At 49.8% G+C, this 26925-nt stretch overlaps 1 protein-coding gene across 3 annotated transcripts in view; it reads right to left on the reverse strand.

Annotated features, from left to right (window-relative positions):
- Positions 1-20841, reverse strand: part of MXD4 (MAX dimerization protein 4) — a 40426-nt gene extending 19585 nt beyond the window's left edge. For 2 of the 3 annotated variants that reach the window (XR_010830944.1, XM_066995612.1), the window contains exons 1-3: positions 20678-20841; positions 20227-20326; positions 11628-11657 (exon numbers count right to left, since the gene is read on the reverse strand). Coding sequence is in view for 2 of the 3 variants with exons in the window: in XM_066995612.1 (XP_066851713.1) it covers positions 11628-11657; positions 20227-20326; positions 20678-20741 (194 nt within the window). In the remaining variant the exon portion in view is untranslated. The remainder of the gene's footprint in view (positions 1-11627; positions 11658-20226; positions 20327-20677) is intronic. The other variant, XM_066995613.1, reaches the window with a different exon arrangement.
- Between the last annotated feature and the right edge of the window lie 6084 nt (positions 20842-26925).

Consider the following 26925-nt stretch of genomic DNA (forward strand, 5'->3'; position numbering starts at 1 on the left):
TGCTCTGTTTTGAACAGCAGCCACGGAAGGTTTAACAGCCCTTCATTGTCTCAGGTCTCCGAGATAAGTAACAGAAACATGCAGAAATTCGAGATGTGCTTCTCGGAAAACGTCAATAGGAATTTACAAGGGATATACGGGGATTCCCAAAAGCATCCCAAGCAAACAATGGCAGCTGGATGCCATTTGCCTTCCCGGGATGGTTACCACCTCAAAGCTACACGTAAAGGATTCCCCCATCCTCTGACCAGAGGCAATGAAATCTCTGACCTTGCAAGAATCTGAGGCAACAGAAACCAAACATTACGGTAACTGCTGAAATCATCTGCAGTTAAGTTTTCACCCTTGTATGGATTTTTTTCCTCAGTTTAAAAAAAAAAGATTCTAACCTAGTACTGTAGCCTTTAAGGTTGTGCTCACCCACAGAGAACAGTTTGCTGTATTTTAAACCTTCAAAGTCAACGTCAAACAAGTGTGAATAATTCTTACACCTACAAAGAAGGAATTTCTGTTTCTAATGTCTTGTGGTTTTAGCCCTGGTAGCTGCTGATTATCTTTTAACATTTACCTCTCAGATGCTTGTGAGCAGTAGCAAGAGGTATCGCGTAGTGCAACGGGCTTCGCATCACATCTGCCACATCTGCGTAATACAGGCAGATGAACAACAGTGCCTTGTGGGGAAACACACGAGTGATGGCAATACGTTTGTACATACTTGAAAATACAGTCTACAAAAAAAAAGTCAGCCTTGTTTTCATTAAATTTATTAAATAGTTTTTTTCAGCCAGCCTTATACTTGTTTGTTTCACACATTATAATGCACACATTGCAACTTAGTAGTCCTCCTAAATTAGACCTCTCAAATCCATCTGTCTTACTGGCACTCAAGTTTCTTACGCTACACTACAGGGAGACTTCAGCTCTGAAGTTTGTCTGTTACCTCAGCACAGCGATAGACCAAATTAGATAAGCAAAGTGTCACTGCAAGATCAGACCACTCTGGTATCAAGCGGTTTTAATTCCCACTTGAAGTTACACAAGACACACACGTACTTACACACAGTCCCTCTGAAACCCCAAAAGTGGATCACGACTCTCCATCCTGCACACGGGGGCAATGCTGCCCTGGTCTTTGCGAGCAGTGGAACACAATATTCCGTCCTGCATGGCAAATCCAAGCCTCCTGCCACAGGTTTGCAGTCCTACAACAGGCGTGCTTTCCTTTGCTACCTTTCCCAGAGCTCTTGTCAGGAATTTCTTGAGGACTGCAGAGCACAGGTTGAAGAGAACTGAGCTTACTGAAATAAGGAAAAACTCTGTTATCACCAGGGGTTTGCACAAGCGGAGGGGAACGGGATAACTGCCATTTTCCACAAATCAACAGCTCGCCAAAAGGTGGTTTAAGAGGACAGATACCCCCACCAGCAGCTCTGGGAGCACTTACATCCCTCACCCACCAGGACGAAGGCGCAAGGTGCAGCGTGGCACCGCACAAGCTACGCGGTCACCAGCCGACAACACCCCAGCGCAAGTCACTGCTTACAAATCAGCCCATGGCTTCAAACCGGCTTTAATTATCAGACTGTTTCCCCACATCAAAATGCTAAGCAAGAACATCGTGTCTCAGGACAGTTGCCAACAGGAAGGATCTTCAAAAAAAAAAAAAGCGGGGGTGGGGGGACGACAGTGCTTAGAGAAGCCTAGAAAAGTTGAGCTTTAGCACAGCGCTAAGCAAGAGGAGCACAGTACGAGGCCTAGAAGGCTCCGTCTGCCTCATTTTAAACCTCCCTAAAGACCCAGTTATTTTATACGTATGTCAAATGTGTTCAAGAATTTATATTTTTTTTTTTACACCACTGTATGATGCCAAATTAAAGGAGAGGCAAGTCAGGCTGAATTATTTTAGCTAAATCAAAAACATGCATTGCCTTCACACGCTGAGCGCGAGGTCTTTGGATGGCAGACAGCTGCGACTGGATGGCCTCTGCCTGCCTGAAGTCAAACGGAGAGTGTGATGCCACAACATCAGGAACACTGGGTACCTGTGGTTGCCATTTTACTGCCTGTTATACCCATATATCCATATGAAAAGGAAAAACCCAGTGACCGGTGTGACCCTAAGGGCCATCTCTAGCCTGACAAACGCCACAGGAGCCCCGCCTGGCATCAAAGGCATGAGACACCACAAAAAACTACAACAATTCAGAGGGCGCTTTTAAAACCTATTTAGAGTTAAGGCAACCATATCTCCATTTAGGCACCCAGACAATCACTTTCTCCTTCTCAGAGGTAGGAAGCGTTAAGTCTGACTCGGAAATTAGGTGAATTAAGCGTCAGAAATGGGTGTTCAGTGCGTTTCTTACTTCTGTTTTTGCTTTTGCTGATACTTCCTCAGCACCTGCCTCTACCAAAGCTTCACAGCCATCTTAGAGTAGCAAATGGTGGATGCTTGCGCATGAAGGAGCAAAGTTAATTTGCTTTTAGGGGAAGGAGCCGGTGGGTACTGCTGTCTTTACTGCTGTAGATCGCCGAGATGTCCTCCAGCAAGGAAGCTGGGGTGCCTTCTTGTCCCTGCCGGAGACAGCAGGGTGCCTGTTCCGACCAGCCCAAGACAGGCTCAGGCCCCAAGTGGAAACACCAAAGGAAAAGAAGAAAAGAAGTCACCCTGAAGTAAATAATAACAAACATCCCCAAACATCTCGCTGTACGCCTCAAACTCTGTCACTGACACCTTGTAATTAGAGGTGGATAGAAAAGACAGAACGTAGATGCATATATAAACAAATTTAGGGGAAGAATTAAATACACCGGCTGTAATTAAACATGGTCTGTTCCAAGACTACAACAAACTAGAAGCTCAGCAACACTTACATGGTGTTTTTCCCCAAAACAGGGGCCCAGAATGGTGTCATGGGACAGTGGAGGGTTGCAGCTATCTGACAGCCCTGCCTCAGAGTTTAGCTTTAGCTTGCCACAGCACAGATAGTGCCTTGTTTATAATATAATTTCCGTTCTATTTCCTTTTCCATTGAGCAGCACAGAGCTGATTGTCTCTGTGCCAGACAGGGGACAGTTGAGCAGAATATGAAAGCAATCCATTTTGAGACGGTAAGGTATGGCACAGCTTTCCACAACTCTTCCCCTTTCCTCCTCCTTCCTTCCCCACAAAATTCAGCCTGGATTTCTTCAACGCAGCGTTCTGAAATTATCTGGCAATAAAAGGAAAAACCTGAAGTTTGGACCCACTTGCCATGGGAGTATGTAAATCCAGGCAATGGGAACCGAGACACCTGACAGTCTATTTCGAATACCTGTGAGCACCTAAACCCAATAACTGCTTCTAGCCAAACATACACAACCAGCTCCCAAATTTCCCTATGAGAAATTATTTGCTCCACCCACGCTGTGTTTATTTCAGCAGGCAACGCGACAGCACTCACCTATCGGGATTAAGTCAGCTTTCTTAGGGGAATGACAGGGTTTGCTACCTTCATGTTTTGTAAACGCTAGCTAACCTGGTACATATGACAGTGCCTGTGCCACCGATATTTGCAAACGCTGACAGTCCTCCCGACTTTAATAGCAACTGCTGAGTTCTGACAGCGACTACATGCCAGGCAGGCCCTTATTTAGCAGCTTGTATCTTCATTTAGTTACCTAAATGGAAACAGCCACGAAACAAAGGCGGATAGATTTGTTAGGCATTAATCCCAGGATGCCTATTGGGAGGACAGGACTCACAAATACTTCTCCAGGCTTTTAGAGACATTTTAGTACATTCAGAGGCAGCCTCTGTCTCCTGAATCTTTTGCATTCTTACCATTAAGTTAAAACCTAATCCAGGTTTTCTTAATGTAGGGCACGTAGCCCATGACAAGAGTTATTAAAGTTAGGAACATTGCAACAGATGACCTCATGTACATCCAAACCCACACCTCTCCTGTATCAGCTGTGTCAATCTCCTCACACTACGTAATTAGTTATGCTAATTTGTGTAGAAAAAGAAATTGTGTAACATAAACGAGGATTAAAGAGACGTACTAGCCACTCGCAACCTTTGGCAAGCCCTGCCACTCCGCTCTACCCTCACGGGACGCGCACACAGCTCGGCATACACGGCTCCTATCTCGGAACACAGCACTCCACGAAATCCCAAAACAACCTCTCCTTCCAAAAATAGGAAGGGCCTTAAGAGACGAAAAAAGGAAAATCTTACCCGCTCTTGTGAACTGCACTTTTTAGGACAAGGAAAAGTCTGGATCACGTGCGTGGGGCTTTTGGTGGTTTTGGTTGTTTGTTTTTCAAAAAGAGGCCCAAATTCAACTGCTGTGAAGGAAGAGCATTATGCTTTTTTATGCTTACAATCCACCAGCTAAATGTTCACGCTTAGAGCTTCCACAACCATAACTGCACGCTCTGTAGCCATCCAAAAGTGCTATGGGGTCTGGCCAGGCTCGGATACGGGCACACACAGCTCCTGCTGAACCCCCTGAGCTGAGCGCAGAATTGGGCCAACAGCCTGCCTTACGCCACCCCACCACGTGCACCGAGCAAAAAATAGAGCGGGAATTAATAGACCTGTGAAGGAATTCCAGGCAGTAAATCCAAGCCACGGACTGTTACGCTGGCAGAGAGCGAGAAGGGAAGGCGGCACAAGGTGTAAGAGGAAAGCACGTACTGTTCCATTCAGAAAGCACCCTCTGAATTTGGGACCAGGCCACATTATACCCAGTGCTCGAACAGCGTAATCATCCCATGGGAAGGATTTAAAATAGAGCTACAGATGCTGATACATCATGGAGGAGATGGAACAAGAAACAGAATACCATCACCTCCCACAGTCTAGGTTGCTCCCTCAGTATCTCTCCTGACCAGAGACGCTGGGTCACCAGAAATTTTGTGCTCAGAACGTGCCTGGGAGAAAATAACCCTCTCTCCTGGAAGTTTGGTGAGTCCTGAGCACAGAGCCCACCTTGCCTTAAACAGCCGAGCCACGCTGCTGGCTTGTGGGTGCGTTGTGACCTCTGCACACCGTGGTAGACACCGCTGCTGTGCTCCCAGCGTTCGCCTGTGGGCTCCCACAGACAGGACTGGTTGGGATTCAGTCGAGGATTCCCATCGTGTTACGCAGGACTAGCTCCAGAGGCCAGCTTCTTAAAGCCCATTAGCTGCCTAAATACCTTAAGCAAATAAATAAATAAATCAAGTTGCAGTTTCCTTGCTCAGCTGTAGCTAAGCAAGCTTAAAAGGAAAAACCTTTTTTTCCGTATCTGATTCAGCAAATCTCCTCCAGGTAACAGAGCAGTCACCAGCAGCTTCTCTCCCCCTCTTTGCAGGGTGCAAGCACCTAGCTGTTGTCTGTACAGTCCTGAAGCACCTGGAAGGCTGGCCCATCGCTCTCCGATTTGTACGAGAGCCGCCTCTATACCATGGTGGATAAGAACTGGTCCTGTCAATTAGCAGATGCTGAGAACGTAAACCACCCCTCACACAGCCCATGAGAGGCAGACACACAAGGGGCTCATGTTTGGAGAGAGAGGGATGAACAAACGCAAGTGGAAAAAACGCGTGCACTTGGTTTCTCGCCCATCTGCCTTCTGCTCGCTGCTCGTCTGGCCAGGAAGCATGTGGCATTTTGGAGCCCGAGCCCATACACTGGCCCTGTAGCGCAGAGCCTACTTCAGCAGGAAAAAGGACAGGACAATTTGGTCAAGAGAGTACTTTAGTCCGTTTTTCATTGCTGAATAAAAGCTTTGCCCAAAGCACGAGGACGTGTATATGTCTCACACCTGGAATACAACTTCCTTAGCAGCCTGATTTCCAGGCTTCATCAGCTCAGTGCACTCCTCCCTTCCAGAAGAGCAGTCTACGTGGGAAAGCTCTTTTGTCGGGAGTGCGTAACCTATGTCACGTTGCTGCGGGCCCCAAAAAGACAATACTTCAGTGCACAGGCATTTACAATAGCTATTGCAGCACGTCGCACAGGGCGAGTCACAGGTCCTGACATCTGCTGAATACCGAGAGACGGGGGAGAAGGTGAGGGAAGAGCAGCACCTCAGTGCGAAGCTCTAAACCTTCTGATTCCTTTAATTCCATGGATTCATCAGACCCAAACATGGGACAACTCAACAAAACCACAGGATTCAGTTTTTCAGTTCTGTGGGTCCGGTTCTTTGAAGACTTCGCTAAACAAGCTCCAGCAAAAAAAACACCTGCTTATAGCAGCTTAAGACACAAACCCCACCACATGCTTTGCTCCTCAGTTGGAAGCCTGAGGTTAAAGTTCGGGCAGAAAGGGTTTGAGCCAGCTGTGGCAACACCATTCATTCACCTGACTGCTGCAGGTGGGATCCTCCAGGAGGCAGAAGCAGCCTGGAGGGGAGCAGGTGCCTGAACCATGGCTCCTGCCTGCTCCCAAAGGCAATTCAGCCTCTTAAGACACTACCTGCAAAGGTAGCTTTATTGCAATTCATCTGAAAACCTCTTTACACCAACCAGATGGCACAGAAAGTCTTTTGCTTGGTGGGAAGTTAACAGCATGGAGGTTAAGTTCTGCTACTAAGACCAGGTGGTTGCCCAAACTAACGTGGCAGCCACGTATCGGGATGGTTTGTGCATAATCTGCACGTGTCCTAGCGATGGCAGCAGAGGTTACAGACCCATTACAACAATGATTTCTGTACCAGGTCAGCAAGACCCATCCAGTTCAGCAATCTCTGGGCAGCAGCAGCCAAAACTGGATGTTAAGGAGAAGCATTAAACTGACAAAGGAGTGAAGTGTGCTGTTCCGTACTGCAAATTAATCCCGTCGCTCACAGAAGCGATCCCACCCTCCCTGAGCTGGCATCAGGGCGTGCCTGCGACAGGCAGCCGGATCAGGACAGGGAACCGGCTGAAAAAGCAAACTTCTCCCTTCCCTGCCACGTCAGGAGGCAGCAGGCCCACCAGCAGCTGGGCTGGATTAAGCTCACGATGGCAGTCCAGCAGCAGGACAGGTAGCAGGTGATCCTTCTGGGGAAGCCGCCTCGCGTCCTCAGCCTCCAGCAGGCGCTCAGGGGATTTCCTGAGCCAGCAGCCTCACCGTAACCCTACAACAGGATGGATCGATGCAGTTGTATCTTTACGCTGCACAACGGTACCAGCTGCGATGGCAATCTGCGATTTGGAAAAGGCAGCTTGTAATAAAAATAAACACTACGTATTGTTTCGCTATGCTGTTACTTCAGTGACCTTTCAGTTCTGTATCAAAACCTCCAAGTTTATCAGCAACCGGCGATTGCAACCTTTTTATTAACCCTGCCATTTAGTAACACGAAGAACCACAGACAGAATTTCGAGACTACTCTCTATGCACTCTCCAAACTCAAAATAACCCTAATGAGGGAAATTAATGTAACGTAATCGTGAATGTGATCGTGCTCCCGGCAAGCTCATCCGCGCTTCTTTCATGAGAACCGATGATCTATTAGAATTTAACTTCAGAGGCACCTACTCTTATTTATCAGCTAATGCTGCACGTCATAATTGTTCCATCAAAATACAGATATTTAAGCAAACCCTCTATTTATATACAGATGCCTGCTTCATACACATGACGGTGCAATATAACAACATTCGCCTGGCAAGATTTTGGGTCTAAGGACTGCCCAAAGCACTACACAGAACTCAGGAGCACGTTACCTTCTGCACGCATGGGAACACACTTTCACTCTCCCCCTGATCAGCACCATAAAATGGTATATATTGGGCTGTATATAGAAAACTCTATATATTGGGCTATATTACCCATTTCAGGAAGGATTGTTTTCTTCTACTAGAAGGCGCTTGCCGCAAAAATGCTGCAGTGCTGGGCACCGCCGTGTCCATTTGCCCAGCGACATGAACCAGCACCCTCTTCACTACATTCCCAGTGCCTCCCAGGGATTTACTGTCTTCAGGAATGCACACAGGACGATTTATACCACTGCTGATCCACCCCTTTCCCCCTCTTCTTGATTAAAAACTGAATAAAGCTCTGTTTATAATAAAATCAGCTTGGCAGAGGCAGGAGATAACTGTCCATCCAGATCAAGCCTCTCCGCATTCACCCAGCCAAACAAGTTGCCGGCTTGGGGACAGCAACACGTGGCCTGCCCATTTCGAGGAACACTACAGCAGACGCTTTTTATTAATTTCCTCACTAACTCTGAAAAGCTGTGCTTTAAAACCATCCGGTTTCGTGAGCTGTTTTCAAAGGCTTTGCCATCAGAAGGACAAGATCTTGACCACGCAGAGCTCCTCACAGCCAGGCAAAAGGAGTGGAATCGCTCTGTCAGAGATGCCCGAAGTGTCAGCCCCAGTGCTCCTGTTCAGGGCTCCCCCTGCTTCGGACAAGCAAGGACGCAGGGAAGCGCCACTTCCTCCTGCAGTCCTGCACGAGCTGCAGGGACAAGTCCAACACGAAGAGCAGAGGGCGAATGACTCACTGCCTTCATGGCACGGTGATCTCAGTGCAATCTTGAGAGGGCCATACCTTGCTTTTTCACTGCTTAGTTTCAATTAATGCAAAGAAACGGGATTACGCCGTGTCTTTTTAAGATGCTCCAGCCCCCCAGGGGTTCTTGTTTTTACACTGGGAAAGCTGAATTCCTTGGTATAGCTGTCAGGTTAGATTGACTGAGAAATATCCGTGCAGAAAGTCATGATTACCGATGCACTTGCTATTTACATTGCTCACTGAAAGCTTACTGATACAGTGCTCTGGCTAGAAACAATAAAAATACATGTGTATTATCTGTTGTATCATCAGAAACTAGTTAAATTTGAGTGCTGTTCTGATTGACATCCCTTCAATTATTAAAATAACGTCTAGAACATCACCTTTCCTTAGGACAGATTTCTTTCCTCCCTACTTTTTACTCGGGGTGGGTTTCTGTTTCACAGCTCTGAGATGCAAACCTTAATCACAACAAACCACAACAGGACTGCCATCACATGGACAAGTCCTTAGAGAGTGTCACTCTAACAGACCACATCCAAGTTCTGTATCCTGTGGAGAGTAAAATCAGAGGGAAAGGAATTTTACATGCAAACTGCTAACAAACACTTGACTGTAGTTTTAGTCTAAAGTCTACCACTTAACGAGAGTTTTTGCTGGAATTTTGTCTGTTTCCATTTGTCTTCCTCTGAGCATCCCCGCAAGAGCATACAGACGACTAGCCCAGCAGTAGAAGATGCAAATCGAAGTAGTGGTGCCAAACAGCACCACCTGCACTCACAGAGAAAGCAACTGCTGACGTCAAAGTCAGAGACAAAACCTCCCATGAGCAACACAAACGCAGAACGTGGAGCGGCACCGTGTACCCACAGATGCCTACGAGGCTCTCCGGTTAGCGCCAGCTCTGGCTACCCTCATCCAGGAAACAAGGGCCCCGTGAAATAAAAACCATTTCCCTGCCCTCCGGCTCGCAGCCCACGTGAGGGCCAGGGCCAGGAGGAGGACATGAGCAGCCATCTCCTCGCCTCCTCCCCGTCGAGCTCCTGGGAGATAACCAGGCACACCTCGGCCAGAAGCGTCGCGGCTGCGCTGACTCAAAGGCGCTGGGGCTGGGAGGGATCCACCTCCAAAATCAACAGGCAGTGCTCCACAGCTGGCAGGGCAGGGCTGCGTCGGGGGACGGGGCCGCCGCTGCAAGGACCAGCTGCTGCAGGGACCGGCGATGGCTGTGAATCATTAAACTTTACAAGATGCTTGATGGGGTTTAAGGCAGTTTTGGTAAAGCGGAGCGAAGAACAGTATGATCGGCATTATCAGCTCGTAAAGCCACAGGGCTGGAGGAGGGGGCTGGTAGAGGAAAAAATTTACAGGAGTCCTTCAGACCAATACATTGGGTAACCAGAACCGTGCACGCTTCATCTGCTTTGGTGAACGTCTTTTTTTTTGTTTGGTACATCCAAGGCACCTGCACTATTTTGCAAGTTCACACCAATCACCAGGAATAATAAAATCTGGCTTCAAGGGACAGTGTGACTTCAGGAGGTACAGCAAGCAGCAGCAGTTACAAGTTCTAGGTGTACAGTCCTGAGACACACCTTGCTGTTTACCTATTTTGACCTTGAGATGACAGAAAAGAATCTAGCACGGCAAATACTACACAGCACGCTACTACGCAGGTACAACACAGAACTGAAAGCGAGAACAGAAATTGGACAATGAATAGATCCCACTTCTGCCCCTGACGTGCTGCGCTGCTTAAACGTGCCAAGGCAGGGCAGAGGAAAGGAGAGGCAGCTCCATGCTCAGGCTATAAAAATGACTGGGAGCAAAAAGAAGGAATACGCAGGTTGGACGATGAGAGGAATGACAGAGCAGAGGGAAAGGAAGAAACAGAATATCTGGAAAGAGGGTGGAAAAAAATAAAGACAGCGATAAAGAAGCACAGCTGGGGCAAAAGATTTAAAGAAATTAAAAGAAACTGTTAGGGAATGGCAGAATTTTGCACGGAGTTGTTTTCTGGAGGGATCTGTCAGCTGATTTCCCTGCCGTAGCCACGGCACTGCCTTCTGCAGCCCAGGCCTGCATCTGCGAGCAGTTCCTCTCATCTCCAGCTGACCACGTGGCTATTAGGCAGGGCTACAGTTTACTCATATTACAATTAAACTACAGGAAAGCATGTCGGCATGCAAGGGAAGTGCTGGCCGAGCTGCTACGTAACTGTGGCCACAAAACAGACTTTAAAAAAAAAAAGCCCCAGTGAGTTCGGTCTTGTTGTGCCACCAAAAACAACCAACAACCACTTTCTGCACACTCAGAAGCAGGCGGATAGCTTGAAGTCATCCCTGTTCACACACAGCCCTGCCTTCTTTGGATCCGTGAAACCCCAAAAGCCACAAGCTAGTGAAAAAGGACAAAAACTACCCAAAAGACAGCTTGCCCTGCTGCCTCGATGGAGTGCCAGCACAAGGACGGGCGCCTTCAGCACGCTGCATCCTCAGGGCAGTGCACCCCGGGAGGCTTCCTACAGCTAAACCCCACCTGCAAACAAACCCTGGCAAGACACAGCAGACATTTAAGCAGTCTCTAAAAGTGTGCAAACACGGATCCTCTAAATTTCACATCTCAGGGACTAAAACATCCGCACAGCGCCGAGCACCCCACGCCAGGGCTGCGGCTTTCCAGCCCACATGCAGCTCCCTCCCTGCACCAGCAAGGAAGCAGACCAAGGGGAAAAGTGTCTGTAGGTATCAACACGCAATACAAATCGCAAGGCTAAAACTAACTGCTTTCAAAGTATGCCTAAAGTACAATAAACAATCCCTTGTGGCACGCTGTTCCCTGAAAATCATCTGCCTCCATCACAACACACCTCTAGGAAACACGTGCTGCAATCGGAATCCTTGTTAGGAGCAGTACAGTTAGCCACTTACAGCATTAATCAGTCAAAAACTAATTATCAGGGGCTTTAAAAAATAACATAGTTAACAAAAAAAAACAAAGCAACGTTATACCTATTAGATTTAAGTTGACAAAAAAACAGCACTTAAATGATTTGGTGCAGAATGAATAATTGTCAAATACTCTTAATTAAGCACAGTCACTCTCATGTCAGCCATAACATCTTCTAATTTGCTTTATTCTCAAGACTTACCTATGTTTTTCTAGTTCGTTGTGTGATGACCTATTAAAAAAAAGAAAAGAGATATTAGAGAACAGGATAAATACCAAGATTTCAGAATATTAAAAAGCCAACGCCTGCGTATGTTGCAGGAGAGCTCTCTAAAATCTATACTTATAGGTATTATGAAACAGCTTTGCTGTGAAATTGGCTCACTTTTACATCCCTTAGATACTTCAAGGTACCAACTTCATTTCCATGAGTAAACCGTGGGTTTGTGGGGAATTATAATGAATTTGCATATATAAAGTTTTCAATAGATTCAGAGACTGAGTTGGACATGAAAAAATGATCAGGTTAGTAATAAAAACAGCCCACAAGATCTTTATCTGCAAAGAAAAATTATGAGGGGGCAGAAAGCGTTAGAAGATCTAAATGGCAACGGGTAAGAGGAAAAAGCCCCCAGAAAGCTGGCTTCCAAGCCCAAGGAGAAGCAGAGGGAAAAAGCAGCAGCGAACCACCACCATTGCTGTTGACATCTTTATGACAAGACAGAGGAATTCTCTGAATTCTTCCGAGCCTACAAACAGAAGAAAAATCACAGTCCCTGAACTGACCACATCAGTACACAATTCTCCTCCATGCTACTAGGATTCAAGATTTGTTCTTCTTCCCAGCTGATGCCCCTGGTTCTTTTGCCATTCGAAGGCAGCCCTAACTTCTTGGAGGACTTTTGATTCCCCCGATCGATTCAGCTGGAAATACCAATTTCATTTATTTACACAGCGCGGACTGAAAACACTCCCAAAAATCAAGTCATTGTCACCACTTCAAAACCAGCAACTCCCCAGCCCGTTATTTCTGTCCAGCTAACTCCGCTTCCAGTACGTAAGGATCAAAAGACACATGAAGGCAGCAGCAACCACGGCAAGGCAGCTCTCCTACGTCGTGCCACAACCCTGTGCCTGCCCTGGGCGTTACGTGCTGCCCGAGGTGGCTGTGCTGAGGCCCGGGGTGCAGGCACTGGGTCCGTTCTCACCCGCAGGGCGAGCGGGGACACCTCGGGGTGTGAGATCCCCCCCGTGGAAACGCACGAGCTGCTCAGCCACAGGATGCTCTGCCTCCCCCTGCACGCACGCAGGTGCCGCAGCAAACCTCGATGCACTACGAACGAGAGGGACAAGGAAAGGAGAGCTCACGCAAAGGAGCAACTATTGACCAAACCCACCGGCGATTCAGTGCACGCCGGCACAACGCCTCATCTCACCGTGCATTAAGCGGACGGCCCCTCTGCAGGTGAAACAGAACTCAAACACGCCCAAGGTTCAGCACTGATGCTAATCTGCTTTTGCTGGAAAGCATCCCGGCGTTGTTGCTAAGACATCAACTAGGTCAACCATTACCTGGTATCGTTTTCTGGGTAGCCTAGGAATTATTTTTTTAACCTGCTGCATCAGGTGAGCCACAGCCAGGTAATACATCTGTTCCTCCAATGCCAGGCAAGCGGTCCTGAGCAACGCAGCCAGACCGAAAGCGGTTTAAAGATGCTCTGTGCTACGTCGACAGGTGAGGGTGAACTGAGTTTACTGCAGCTTACTGTCTTTGCCATGCGACCACATAAGGGGGTGCTGTTTTTATTTTCCACTCCTCCATCCACCGAAATTGATCAAACTTCTGCTCCACAACAAGTAAACACCGCTATGCCAAAGGAGCAAAAACAACAAACACAGAAAACACAGGATCAGTCTGGAACCGCTGTCCCCAAACACAATGTCACACAGATGATGTTCACAGGGGACTCCGAGAGAGAGATAAAACATAGGTAGGCCTAAAATGATCTTCACGGAGGGACCTCCCTCACTTTTTGAGGATTATACACAAGCTCGCCGTAGCCAAGCCTGATCCCCCTGGTTCACACCTGACTTTGGTGACACCAGCAGGAGAAGCACGGACCAAAACTGAAGCCAGATGCACCCCGGCCAGCTGTGGGGCCACAGCTGCATTCCCTCCTTGTGCCAGGCACAAACGAGGGGCTACGAAGCGGTGTGCAAGCGCAGGCACCAGCTGCATGCTGCATGTAGCACCAGGAGGCTGAGCACCAGCTGATTAACACGCCGGCTGATTAACAAACCGCCTGATTAACGTGCTGGCTCTTGGGCCCAGCCCAGGAACCAAAACCGAGCGTGCTGACATTTACCTGACAGCTGCTCCAGCTACAGAGCAGGCTAAATGCCCTACAACCTGACAGGTCGGCTCTGACAATCCATTAGAAAGCACAACAGCGTGTTTGGTCGCTTTGGGAGGGGGCCTGGGGAAGAGATGAACATCTAAATACTATTTACTTTCTCCTTCTTCTGCATATCACAAGAATATCCATCTCCTTTTAGTGCTATCTGAAGTGAGGGAACAGAAAGTGAGAACTGGTCTGCACGCGCTGCCTCAATTTCAAAGTGGAGCCTTATTATTTCAGCAATAGGGAGTGGGCCAAGACTAAGGCAACATATAAATAGACATCCATATAGAAGAAACAGGTCTGTGACTGCAGTTTTCGGAGGAATGGTCTGTGGAACTCTTCAGAAGTGGCTGCAAGAGCAGGAAGACTTTTGGTGTTCAGGTTAAGTCCTTTACATCGGGTTCTCCACGCAAGATCCTGGGGAGCTGGGGTAGCACCGGTACATGAGAGGTGTCAGTGAAAGTGTTCAGCTAAAAAAGGGAACAAAATTTAAAAAAAATCATCAACAAAAAGGATTCAGCAAGAAATCGGGAGTGCCGCTGCTCTGCAGCGCGCTGCTGACTTGCAGCGATGGCACTGCTGACCCGAGGCACCCCTAGCACCCGTTCAGCACACGCCGAGCAGTTAACCACCTATGAAGCAGCAGTTGTGTTCTCTTGGCGAATGAACTGTCAAACGAAGGCTTGGAAGAAGGGGGGGGGAAACCAAGTAAATTCCTGTTTTGTTTTTTTGCAAGATGCCGCAACGTTTCCAGGAGCACTTCCCCAGCCTGGGATCAGAGCCCCGTTCCCCTCTGCAGCCTTCCTCCCAAACCTGCGCCTGGACGGAGCTCAGCCCTTTGCGCAGGTGCCGTCACAAGGATGAGACGAACACAGAGAAGAGCCCTCCAAAAGCCAAGCGACCTCCTACCGCTGAGCTGCTGAGAGACCCTGCTCCTCCTCAGAGAAACCCAGGCCGGCTCCAGCCAGGGAGCCAGCTCCAGGCTGCGGGTCACCGACACGCTCCCAACTCCCAACGCCTTCTGCAGCATGACGGTGAGCAGAGCCGGCTAGACATCGGCGTGCTGAAAACACAGGCGAACATCCTGCACGCACCAGGGCTTTCAGGTAGAGGCAGGGCTGGGCAGGCGCTGCACAGGCCACGTGCAGAGGGCAACACAAAGTCACGCAACCCGGCGGCGTCGGAGGACACAACCCCACCTCAGGTTGCGCAGCGCTCGCAGGGCTGCCAGAGCAACGGGCGGTGTAAGAACTGAACGGCCTGCATTTCACACCTTGTCCAGGCCAAGGGAGCGAGGACAGAGCAAGAAGTCGTACGGGATGCTGCACGTTAAGCTTCTGTATCCGATTCCAACTCCTGATGTGCTGCGGTGTGAGCGCACAGCTCGTAAACCTCGCCTTCTTGCCGCTGCCCTGGATGTCACCTCCACGTGGCTTTTCCCTGTAAGGATCCTGACCCACTTCCAGGGAATTCCTTGTCCTCACCCATCATCTGCCACAGGACACACACGGAAATACCAGGCCCTGCAGCACGTGGGGCCAGGAGGAGCGTAAGACCAAAGCGCGGGCACGCAGGCGTCCCGCCTCTGCGAGCTGCTCCCGGGGTGTTTTTCCATTTGGCTTCATCTGGGCACACCACTCACAGCCTGCCGGTACGGAATGAATCCGCCAGAAATGGCTTCTGCATTCTCCTCATAGCACACGCGGCACGCTCCCTCGTGCACAGCTCTGGCTCCTGATGCAAGCTGGCGCTGCCACATGCTCGCAGCAGCGAGCTCGGAGGCACGTCCCAAACATTGACGATTTTTCTCCCCCCCCCTCGATTACTTGAAGGCTGCAACTCCTCGGCGTTCCAGGCTCCTCGGTGGTGACAGAGCAGTCGGTGAGATTTAGCGTATCAGGACTAAAATGCATCGTTTTAAAAAAAAAACAAACACGGTGCTATCGATTGCTGCCCCTCTGCTGGGGGTTTGAGGGAAGCAGACCCAGGGGGATCCATCCAATTCAGAAAGCCAGGCAAAAAAAGCAGAGGAGTCATCTCCACAGCCTGCTTCACGGTGTTTTAGTCTGACCCTTCCATAAAATAATAATAAAAAAAAGATAATGAAAAGAAAAATCAGGCTCTGGTCCCTCAGCTGCTTGCCGTGGGCACGGAACAACATCTGCACGGAGCAAGGGGCTTGCTCTGCGGGGCACGGGCTGCCTCTCGCCGCGAGCCAACACTAACAGAGGAATTCAGACACGAAGCTCTGTTTTCATTTGAAACACCAAACGCAGCTTTCATCCTTTTCTGCCCATAACCCTGCACCAGAGCACGGCACCGAGTACGAGTCTATTTATGTAACACTCCAACAAAAACACCGATTTTGATAGATACAGGAGATATATTTATAAACGGGCGCTTATTTTGCTTTCGTTCCCCCCCACCTTCCCTAAAGCAGCTCCTAAATTAACACGCCAAGCGCCGCACCGCTGACGTCCAATTCCTTTCTCTGCAAGTCAATTTATCCGTGACCTCAGTAGACTGGCATCTAACGCCACGATTTCAGTTTTCGTTTTACCTTATTTCTGACCCTTTCACGGCAGGGACGTTCGGGGGCTGACACCGCTCCTCCTCGCACCCACGCGCAGCCCAGGCCATCGGGGCTTGGTGGTGTAAACCCTCCTGGCCCGGGGCTGCAAAGGGTACGAGCAGCAGGGCATCAAGCCCTCTGGATCCTCTCTGTGTGCTCTGGCACTGCCACGAAGGGCGCTGCCCACGGGGCAAGCATTTCAAATCCTCTCTTCTTCCCCCTATTTCTTGTTTTCTGTGAGCACCGAAACATTTGGGCTTGAGGATGTCACTACAGACGGGGAGCACGGAAGCCTGGCTACCTGCAGGCTGAGGCGGTTTCCTACCCAAGTGCCCTGCCTCGCTGGCACACGTCACCGAATTTCGGATCTGTGTCACGCTCCTCCTCGGCACGCCGCACGCGTTACCTGCCCGCGGCACTGCACCAAACGGCAACTGGCTGAAGGCTCGCTGTTACCACTTCCAAGGCACAACCCCCCTAAATCCAGCTGTTTGTTTTACGCCTTTGCTTTGTATCCAGCCAGACGTTAACAAGAATTATTAGACTGCATTGCACTGCTTTAGGAACTCCAGCTACTGCTCCGCGAAGAGGAGACATTTATTATCCTGCAGTCAAGTACATGATAAGTATTTGTGTAACAAGATGTGACCTCGGTTTACCTCTCCTCCCCCCAAAAGTCAATTACAGGCTTCTGCTTTTCTCAAATCTCCTGTTCTCCTTGCAAAACAAGCAGGCAGTTTCATTTGCCAGAGGATTTTGGTCAAAACTATTGGAGGAGAACGAGTCTGAACCTCAGCAGAGGACACTGCAAAACGACAAACTGGAGAGAGAAAACAAAGCAGTTTGGTTTGTGTGACATGGGGAAGGGCATGTTGTAGGAAAGCCGGTAAGAAGAAAACACAAAATCAAGTAATTTAATGTAGAAGTGAAAAAGATGGCTAAATATAATGTCTGATAGCCATGAACCATGCTTGGAAAGCTCTGCTTAGTGATAAACACTTCCAAATTTGATCCGAAGCTATCAGTGGGCAAAGCAAAGCTGTTAAATTCCTGCAGTGGACAGAAGGCTTATAGATTTTGGTTGATTAAACGCGGTTATGCTGCTATTTTTCCCCACCGTGACCCCAAACCTGCCAAATCTCCTCCTCATTCGACCACAATCGAGGAGCTGACCCCAATGCGATTGCCCTGCCCCAAGGGCTGCCCCCCTCCCTCCGACGCCTTTTCCCTCCTTCCCTTCTCCCATTTTGCAAGGATGAGGAGGAAGATGTTTTTCACACTTTAACAGACACACACATACATGTGTTTAGCTCATGAGGCATGAAAAACATATCATTTAAATATATATCATATACATAGCCTGATCAGATGATGTAAACACGGGGAGCCGAGGATGCTGCAAGCAGCAGGATGTAAAAGCCGATGACGAAAACAACAACGAAACCCCTGCAGTTTTGAAACGCGCAGCTATCTGCTCCTTCCCTTCCCCTCCAACCTTAAGCACATACTTTTATGTAAGAAAAAAGAAGAATGCAGCAATTAGGTACGAGCTTCAGACGTGCAGGCAATCGTGCCTGCCTCCATCTGATGCTCCGAACCCAGCGCATCTGGAAAATGGTCGGAGTGGCACAGCAAGGACAAACACTTTGCCTGGTGCTTCGCATCACCTACGGCCACTCCACGTCCTCTGAACTTTGGCCACTCGTCTGCCTCTGGTAATCTTTGAGTTGCTGAGGAAGACGTAGCTGTATTACCAAAAATTCAGGCTCTAGTCCATGGCTCAGACCCTACAGCTCCAAATAACAACAAACAGCGATGCTGGTGTACTTCACACGTTTTAGACCGGGTGTTCACATGTAAGAATTTTTCCCCCCTCAAATTTAAGCTCACAGCCAAACCTGCGGTCTCTAGGAGCGGGTACAGCGCCGGTAAGTACAATGCAGAGGTGCCCACACAGCTCAGCCCCTGAAGGAGCAGGATGCTGCATTAAAGCGCTGCAGCTCCGCTCCACACGCTGCCAGGCGAGCCCAGCAGCCGAGCTGAACGAGACCGACCCCAGCCGCGGTGGTGGCCGCCTTTGGAGCCGCTTCTCGAGGAGCATCGGCTCGTCCCAAAGCACAAACAAGTCGCTGCTGATCGCTGCGGCCGGAAGAACTGAAAGTGCAAGTAAATGCGTGCGCTGCATGCCGCTGGATGGCATTTCTGAAGGTTACCGCTGCTACACGGCGAGAGACAGGGCAAAAGTCAGAGCAGGTAAATGCAAACCTCCAGTCAGAAAAAAAATGCAGGATGCTAACTGCAAGCAGGCATGCACGTCTCAGCTTCGACAACGCCAGCAAGTCCGCAAGCAGCAACCTTTTAATTCTGCTGTATTTGATAGATTACAAATCCTCTCCTAAAAACTCCTGAAAGCAGCTTACAGTTCAGACAAATAACTATTTTGCAGTGGGTGACAAGAGACCTAGGAAAGGAAATGATGGAATAATAGCTCTGTAAGTAACACAGATTTCCTGAATACCAGAGACAGAAGAAATCTGCAACTGTGAATTTCTTTTAAAGGCAGCAAGCATCCTTCATGACAAAATAATTAAAAACCTTCAGGAGCAGTGTCTCAGCAAAGTCCTGCTTTCTTTCTAAGAAGACTTTCTTTTCAAAATGAACTGATGACTTCTCTATAACCCAAGAGGGGACAAAGAATTCAACTAAAACCCCTGAGCTGTCGGACTGCAGCAATGCAAACCCCAGAAGGGTTCGCCTGACTTGCAGCAGGGGAACAATTCGCTTCCCCCATGGCCACAGCAAGACACGGTGCTCAGCCACAGCAGGCAGAGCAGAAAGGCTCATGAGCTTGTGGTTTTATCGAGGAGGGAGCCCCTCAGCTTGTGATTTCAGCTTGCATCTTCGGCACCCCACAACCCTTCGGGGCCCTGCGGGATCCCCAGTGGGGGAACGAGACCGGCGGCCAATTTGGAAAACAAGTCACGTGCGAGCCAAGTTCATGTTAGGCTATCCTAGAGGAACCAGCGTCCGCCGTGCCGCGGGGCCACGCAGGCCCAGCCGGGCACCGTCTTGAGACCGAAGCAGCCCTGGAAGAGCGAAGCAGAGCAGGCAGAGCACAGGGCTGGAGGAGTTCCCAGGCGGGGGCCGGCGCTGTCCCTGTAAGACAGCCTCCTGCACGTACACAGCCACTGCCGGAGCAGCAAACAAAGCTGCAGAGAGCCTGCGCACAGCAGCCCTCCCCTAATGCCATCGCAGCACAGGTAGTGGCTGCGGGGAGGAAAACAACGGGCAAAACAAAAAAATTAAATAAACCGTGCGGTAACCACGATAAACCACGGCCGGGTCGTGCGGTTCGACGGCGGGGCACGGGGCTGGCCGGCCGGCCGGCTGAGCTGCCCGGCGGCGCTGCAGGAGCCCTGGAGGGGTCAAGTTCACTCCGACACCTCCTGCTCTGGCACCTGGAGGAGAAGTCTGGAGGAGAAGCCGGAGCACGGCGTTGGGTTTTGGGCCCCGCCACCCCAACGGGGGCCGCATCTGGGGATGGGCAAGGCGGCCTGGCAGGGCTTTGGAAATAAACAGCGTGGGGAGGGGGGTGTTAGGGAAGAAAAAAAGGGGGGCGTAAGGCAGGAGTGCCACGCAGGGAGAGGCCTGGGCGGCGGCGCTGAGGGCCGCAGGAGAAGCCGGCGGCAGCGGGAGCGCGGCGAGGAGCTGGTGTACGCGTGGCAGTGTTTATACGGCGGATCAAAACAGAGCCAAGCCCAGCCAAGGGAAAAACATGGCGACTGCCGGGACAGGGGGGGAGAGCCAGGCCAGGGGCTCGGCGTTACCTGCTGCTGGGGGCTCTCCTGGCCAGGGGGGCCGCCTTTGTTTTCTTGCGGGAGTAGTCACTGGCGAAGGGCAGCACGGAGGCATAGCCGTGTTCTGCTTCTGGGGACAAAGTCAGCGTTAGTGGCAGTGTACATAGATTATTTTTTTTTTCCTCCATGCATCTTTTTAATTCCCTTTGCCAGAACCTTAAAAGAACAGTTTTTTTATTTTTTTGGATTTGTTTGGGTGCTATTCTGGCGCCTCGCGAAGAAGCGAGGCGAAAAATAAAGGCACCGAGGTGAAACAAACGAAACCCGAGTGCCCAAAGCAGGGGGATTACCCTAAGAAAAATAAAAAATGAAAATAAACCCCCAGGCGGAGCATGCATCCGAAGGGGGGGGAAGGGGATGGGGGGGGGGGGGGGGGGGGGGGAAAGCTGCGGTCCGATCGCTTCTCAACGCCCCCCAGTACCTCGGTCCCTCCGCTCCAAGTACTCGGCCGCCTCCAGGAGAATGAGCAGCGAGTTCAGCTCCATGGCTGGGTGCGCCGAGCCGAGCCCCTCACAGCCGCCGCCGAGCCCCCTCACGACCCCTCACAGCCGCCGCCCCCCCCCCGCCCGCTCCGCGCCGAGCCCCACACGCGGGGGACTCCCCGGTTATAAGGCACCCCGCGCAACCTACATTTGACACACCGCCGACGGGCAGCCCCCTCCGCCAATCCGCGCGCGCGCTGAGCACAAGGGGCGGGACCTGCCCCCTCCGCCGGGCCAATCGGAAGGCAGAGCTCTCCACTCCCCCCCACCCCCCTTTTTCCTCTGGCTGGGGCAGGGAATGTTGACAGATCGCCGCGCGCGCCGCGATTGGCTGGCCGCTATAGTAACAATTTAGAAGCCGAAGCTTAGCAACAGCACGTGGTGGCCCGGCCCCCGCGCCCGCTGAGTGGCTGGCTCCGTGCATGTTAAGCAGCCAGCGGGCGCCGATTGGTCCGCGGGGCGGCATGCAAATGAGGGAGGGTGAGGGGACCAATGGGGCGTGGCGTGCGGCGGGGGGGCGGGGAGGAAGGGCGTGGGCAGCCAATGGGCGGTGCGGGGGGAGGCGGGGCGTTGCTGTGAGGAAGAGGCAAGGCAGGGAGGGGGCGGAGCCGGCGGCCGCCCCTCACGCGGGGCGAGAGCGCCTGACGGGGGAAAACAAACCGGCGGGCAGAACGAGGAGAAATGGGAAATAAAGTGAAATAAAGTGAAATGAAACGAAATAAAGCGAAATAAAATGAAATAAAATGATGTGAAATGAAGTAAAATGAAGTGAAATTAAATAAAATGACGTAAAATTAGGTGAAATTAAGCGGAAAAGCTGAGGCGGGGGAGCCCGGCTGCTGCTGACGGGAGCCGCCGCCGCCGCCGCCATCGCCCCGCCGGGCCCGGCCGCCCCCCGAGGTTCCATGGGTGCGAGACGATCGCTCCCCGCCGGGCGGAAGGGGCCGTGCCGCCGGCGCCGCCGCTCCCCGCCCAGCCCCGCTGAGGAGCCGCCAGGCCCGCCCCGGGGTCGCGCTGCGCGTGCGCGGGACCGTGTGGTGCTGGGGGTGTCGTGGAGGGGTGTCACAGAATCGGCAATTTTGGGAAAAAACGCCGAGATCATGTGGTCCAACCATCCCTACCACCGCTGTCACCACTAAACCGTGTCCCGAAGCACCGCGTCCAGCCTTTCCTTGAACACCCCCAGGGACGGTGACTCCACCACCTCCCTGGGCAACCTGTCCCAATGCCCAGCCACTCTTTCTGAGGAGAAATTTCTCCTAATTTTCAACCTAATTCTGTCTGATGTTCCAGACAGATCGCAGTCCTGCTGCTCATTATGAGAGGGTATAATACCAAATAATGTCAGTGTATGAATAGAATTAAGGAAAAGCCTCAAGAGTGGTGAGTACAGAAATAACCGAATAGGAATGAAAAAGGTGGTACAAATTGGACGGCAGAGATCTGTGCAAAAAAAGAGCCCGGCGCGTATATCCATGACCCCTTACGGCATGCAGGCAAGAGGAAAACAGCGGCACTGCAAAAATACGCAGAGTTAAAAGAATTACTAAACCGTACACAATAGAAAACCTAACCTGCAGAAAAAAAAAAAAAAAAACAGTGAAAAGCTCCCAGAAATGCAGTCAGAACTACTGCCAGCTTTCCAACCCCTGCCAGCACGTTCAGCTGCCTTTTGTCATCTGCGAACACAGAAGCCATCTACCAGAATAGCCTGGCTCCTAGCGTAGGCTACGCTGAACAGGAAGGAGCTCAGCACCTTTCCTGTCCACGCCAGCCTATTTGCGCTCTTAACTTCGCATTCTTATCTCAGATAGCTGCTGCGCAGCTGTTGCCTGAAAATGTTGGTTTTAACATGAGCAAGAAGTTTTAAAATAGATAAATTTTAAGCTGTGCCGTTGAATGCGCATTGGTACGTCTTCGGGCCAAAAGCGCTGGAAGCCTGTAATGGGTCCTCCTGCCGAAGAGCACTTAGGCACACAAGTGGTCCCATGGATTTTAATTGAACTGTTTGAATGAGAGCTGTTCAGCATATAGCAGGGATGCAGAATATTTTCTTCTGTGTTTATTCCTTGGCAAAAGACATCAATTCCTACGTGTTCGGCTACAGTTTCCTTTTAAGAGGAGTCTAGTGATTCAGATTTAAAATAAGGGTTATGCTTTACCTTTATTTTTTTTTCTTTACTAGTCTGTATCTTGTTGCCTCAGATATGCAAATGTAAGTAGCTGGTAAATGTTGCTGATCACATTTTACTGCCATTTGGTCCAGGCCTCCGGGATGAGACAAAATACAAGGCTGTAAGGAAAGCACTGTGGTGTAGTTTCAAAGAATTTTACACCTGCTTGGAAAAAGCGAGACTCCATGACAAAAGGGAATTTGGTGTATAGATTGCAGCATTAAAAAAAAAAAATTCTCCAAGATTTTCTACTTGCTGCCTGAACTGTTGAAATTGTGCTGCATGTCGATGAGACAGAAAGGTCTTCACTGCACCCATCAAAATTCATGGTAGTTTTGCTGTTGATTCATCTGGAAGTAGATTTAGAAACTATTTCATGTTGCTTTCTGCTGTGAAATAACATGAAACCGTATGTGTACAGGTCTGTGTCATCCACGCAAGAAAGAAAGTTCCCTTTGCCTGACCACATGCATAGGGCATGTAGTAAAGAAAATGCAAAGATACACAGATATCCTCTCTCTCTGCTCGCTGCAGCTGCTGGGACACACTCCCCTGCCTCCCTAAGGGTCAGAAACCCAGCACATCCAACCTCTCCTGGGTTGAAAACCATCAGACTCAACAGAATTGCACTTTCTGCTTTTAAATGTGAAGTATTTGGTTTTGAAAAACAGTTGTTTTAAGGTGATCCAGCACAATTTGACATAGATATGTCCATTTCCCAGGTCCCTTCCCTGCACAGCCTGAGCGCTTCGGGAAGAGAGAGGCCACTGAAGCCAGCTGGACTATGTGCACGAGCAAGTGTCACGCAACGTTAAGGGCTACAAAATAACCTCCAGCCAGTCACGAAAATAGCAGATTTCTGTTCGTGGTGCCTCTCAGTCTGAGTTATAAACTACTTGAACAGTGAGGGTGTGTGTAACCACACACAGACATACACAGACACACACACAGCCCCTGCAGATGGAACCCGGAGTAAATCCACGTGCACTTAGGTAAGACAGTGTATGGATTGGCTCATAGCAAACAAATGCTGTACGCTGCGTGCAGACTGTACAAATGCACACTTCTGCCTGTAGTTGCGTCAAAGGAGCTTTCAGTACAGCGTGCAACAATGTGTTAGAGAACATAAAGCAAGTGTCCCCAGATTATTTCCTAGAGTGAGTTCAGCTGAGCTCTGTTCAGGAGCCACCATTCAAACTTCTAAAACAGCTAGAGTGAATCTGTCTGGGTCTGGTTTTATTTGTGCCCATGAACCAGGACTACAGGACTGGCTTCAGTGAGGTCAGCATGGAGGCACAAGTGTAAGGTGGATATGAAAGATCAACTGAATTCCTTTAAGAACCAAAGTACAAGCTCTAAAATATACATAAGGTTTTGCAGATTTGCATCTCTAAATAGCTTTTTTTTTTTTTTTTCCATTTCTACAAGAAAGCAGCAGGAACAGCTGAGTGCTAAAGTAACAGCTGGACTGCAGTGATAAAGGGTAGCTGTCGCTTCATGGTGAAGTTTTAAAAACTTCATATTTAGAAACAGAAGGGAGAGCCATCAGTAGCCACACCCCACAACCTGCACTGTTTGTGGTTTGTGCACAGCCTGCACTTCGTGATTGGAGTGAGAGTATTTACATTTCTAGATGATACAAGGCCTTTCTTTTCCAAAATCTGTCGGTTGCCCTGTGGTGTGACACGACACGTGAGCAGAGCTCTGGAGCTGAGAATCCATACTTTGAGAAAGTTCCTTCGATCACCATTCACTGTGTACTCCCATGAAGAAATAATTTGTCCTTGCACGCTTTTCAGATTTGGCTCATTGCAGCTACTGCATATTTCTTTCTTTCATCTTGTTCAGTACCCTACTGTACCTTATCCCTACGTCCAAAACCCTGGCCTCCTTGGCCGTGCCTTGCAGTCCATCCCCCTGCTTCCTTGGGTGTTGCAGGGCTCAGTTAAGTAGCAAAGAACTCCAGTTGTCTTCCCACACAGGAGGGGACCTGCACTCGGAGCTGGCGCTGACAAGTCTCACCTTCCTGTCTCAGCATCTCGCGTCCCATTTAATTTCTCGCTCACCTGTGATTCAGATCATGAACTCTGTTTTCTAGATGCAGAAACCAAAGCACCTGTAAGGTGAATAGCAACAAGTTCCAGAAGTGGTACTTTTGGCAGTGCCTGAGCCCAGTTTGAGATGCTTTGTCTAAAGCAGGGCCGAAGGTCACTCTCCAGCCCTGATCCCAAACAGCAGGTAGTCATTGCGGCCTCTTGGCCCTGCCTGTCCTCTGGGCTGCTGCTGGTGCATGTGCGGCTTTTAGTCACAGGCTTTATTTATGTGTGGTTTGCTTTCAGTTCAGGGGGTTGGTGTTTTTGTTTTTGTTTTAAAGTTCAAAATGCTTGAAGATGTACTGCAGCGAATCGGAGAGAGCCTAAAACTTTTCAGAGCCTAAAACCTTTCAGAGCCTAAAACTGAGGTTATGTGACATGATGCTATGTGGGATGCTGAGGGTAATGAGCTTCTGCTACAGATTTGAAGGGCTGTAGTGTGGAGGGACTCAAGTCTGTGCAGTCTCATCTGTTGTGCCTGCCCAGATAGGTGCCTGGCCTGCGATACCCCTCGAGCTGCACCCAGGCACGGGCTTGGAGAGAACCTGGTCTGAGGACCGTGACGAGAAGCGGGCAGTATGGATAACGTGGGGCCCTACGGACCTGGGTCGCCCCCAGGTATTCAGGCAGGTGGGCTCTGTACGTGATGCCCACCAGCCCAGCCTCCTGCCTGCTATTGTTCAGTTGCTTCCTGCACTGTTTGAGGCACTGGCTTTTCAGAAGTGGTTAGATTTGTCACCTTTCTGTTTGGGATTTAGCTAGGGTTGATGGAATGCTATGGAACAGACATGCCTGAAAGTCCAATCTGAAAAAAGTAGTACTTCAAACTGAATACCGGTCCCTTTTAACATTCATTCCTTGTCAACTGCAGCATTATGAAAGACAACATTTGTGTCTCGGCATCCTTGAGAGTTTGGCTGAAGGGACCTTGAATGCTCCCTCTGCCAGCACTCCTCGAGCAGCGAGCTGCTTGGAGCGGCGAGACGCGCGGTACCCTGCCTCCAGCCCCCAGGGCCACTTCTGTGATGAGGCACGAAATTATTCCTAACTGATTGAAGCGAGGCATAGATTGAAAAGCTTGAGAGGCACTGATTTACGCCATCATCCGGCTCCACATCAACTCTATTTTACCTGAGCTGTGCCTGATAATTTGGGATAGCATCTTCCTAAAAAATCTTCCCTGATGCTGCCGCTCTCAAAGCGCTTTACGGAAGGCAGCGGTATCGCTGCTTTCATTTTAAAAGACAAAAAAGAAACGGAGACATAGGCAAACCAACTCAGTGCCCCTGAGCCAGGGGAGGAGCTGGGGGTAGGACCGGGTATCCCAGTTCCCAGTGCAGCGTGTTGGGCTTTATGTTACACTTGGAAGGAAGGATTTATTATATGATTTTGGTTCTGAATCCCAGACATGTCCTGGCTTTATTACATTCCCTGGTGTAGGAAGGGGACCTTGAGCACATTTGTATCACATTAAGCTTCCACAAAATATATAGCCTAATGCAGTGCAAAGAGACTTTGAAGAAACCGTGACTCAGACCCACTTTGCATTAGAGCGTTTGGGGGGGAGGTGGGCATGGGCATCTGCCTAAAGTCGCTGCTGGAAGGAGCTGATGAATTAAACATTTCTTCTTTAACAGAAAATTTGCAGTCGGGCCTTCCCGTTAGGTTACTTTGGTATAAGCACCTCGTATAGCAGTAAAAGCATATTCTAGCTCAGTGCCATGGTCTTCTAAGCTGTCTCAGTGCCTACTACCACTGTTGCAGTCCAGGACAGAGAAACAGAGCAGGGTCATGTACACACTAGCAAATGGAGATAAAACCAGTCTGGCTTTGGCAAATGGTCCATTTTACGAGGAGAGGGAGGCAACTGCGGGCTTTATAAATAAAATCAGTTACTGGTAGCGCAGCCTCAATGGCATC

This window comes from Anser cygnoides, chromosome 4 (genome assembly GCF_040182565.1).
Source record: "Anser cygnoides isolate HZ-2024a breed goose chromosome 4, Taihu_goose_T2T_genome, whole genome shotgun sequence".
Taxonomy (NCBI): Eukaryota; Metazoa; Chordata; class Aves; order Anseriformes; family Anatidae; genus Anser; species Anser cygnoides.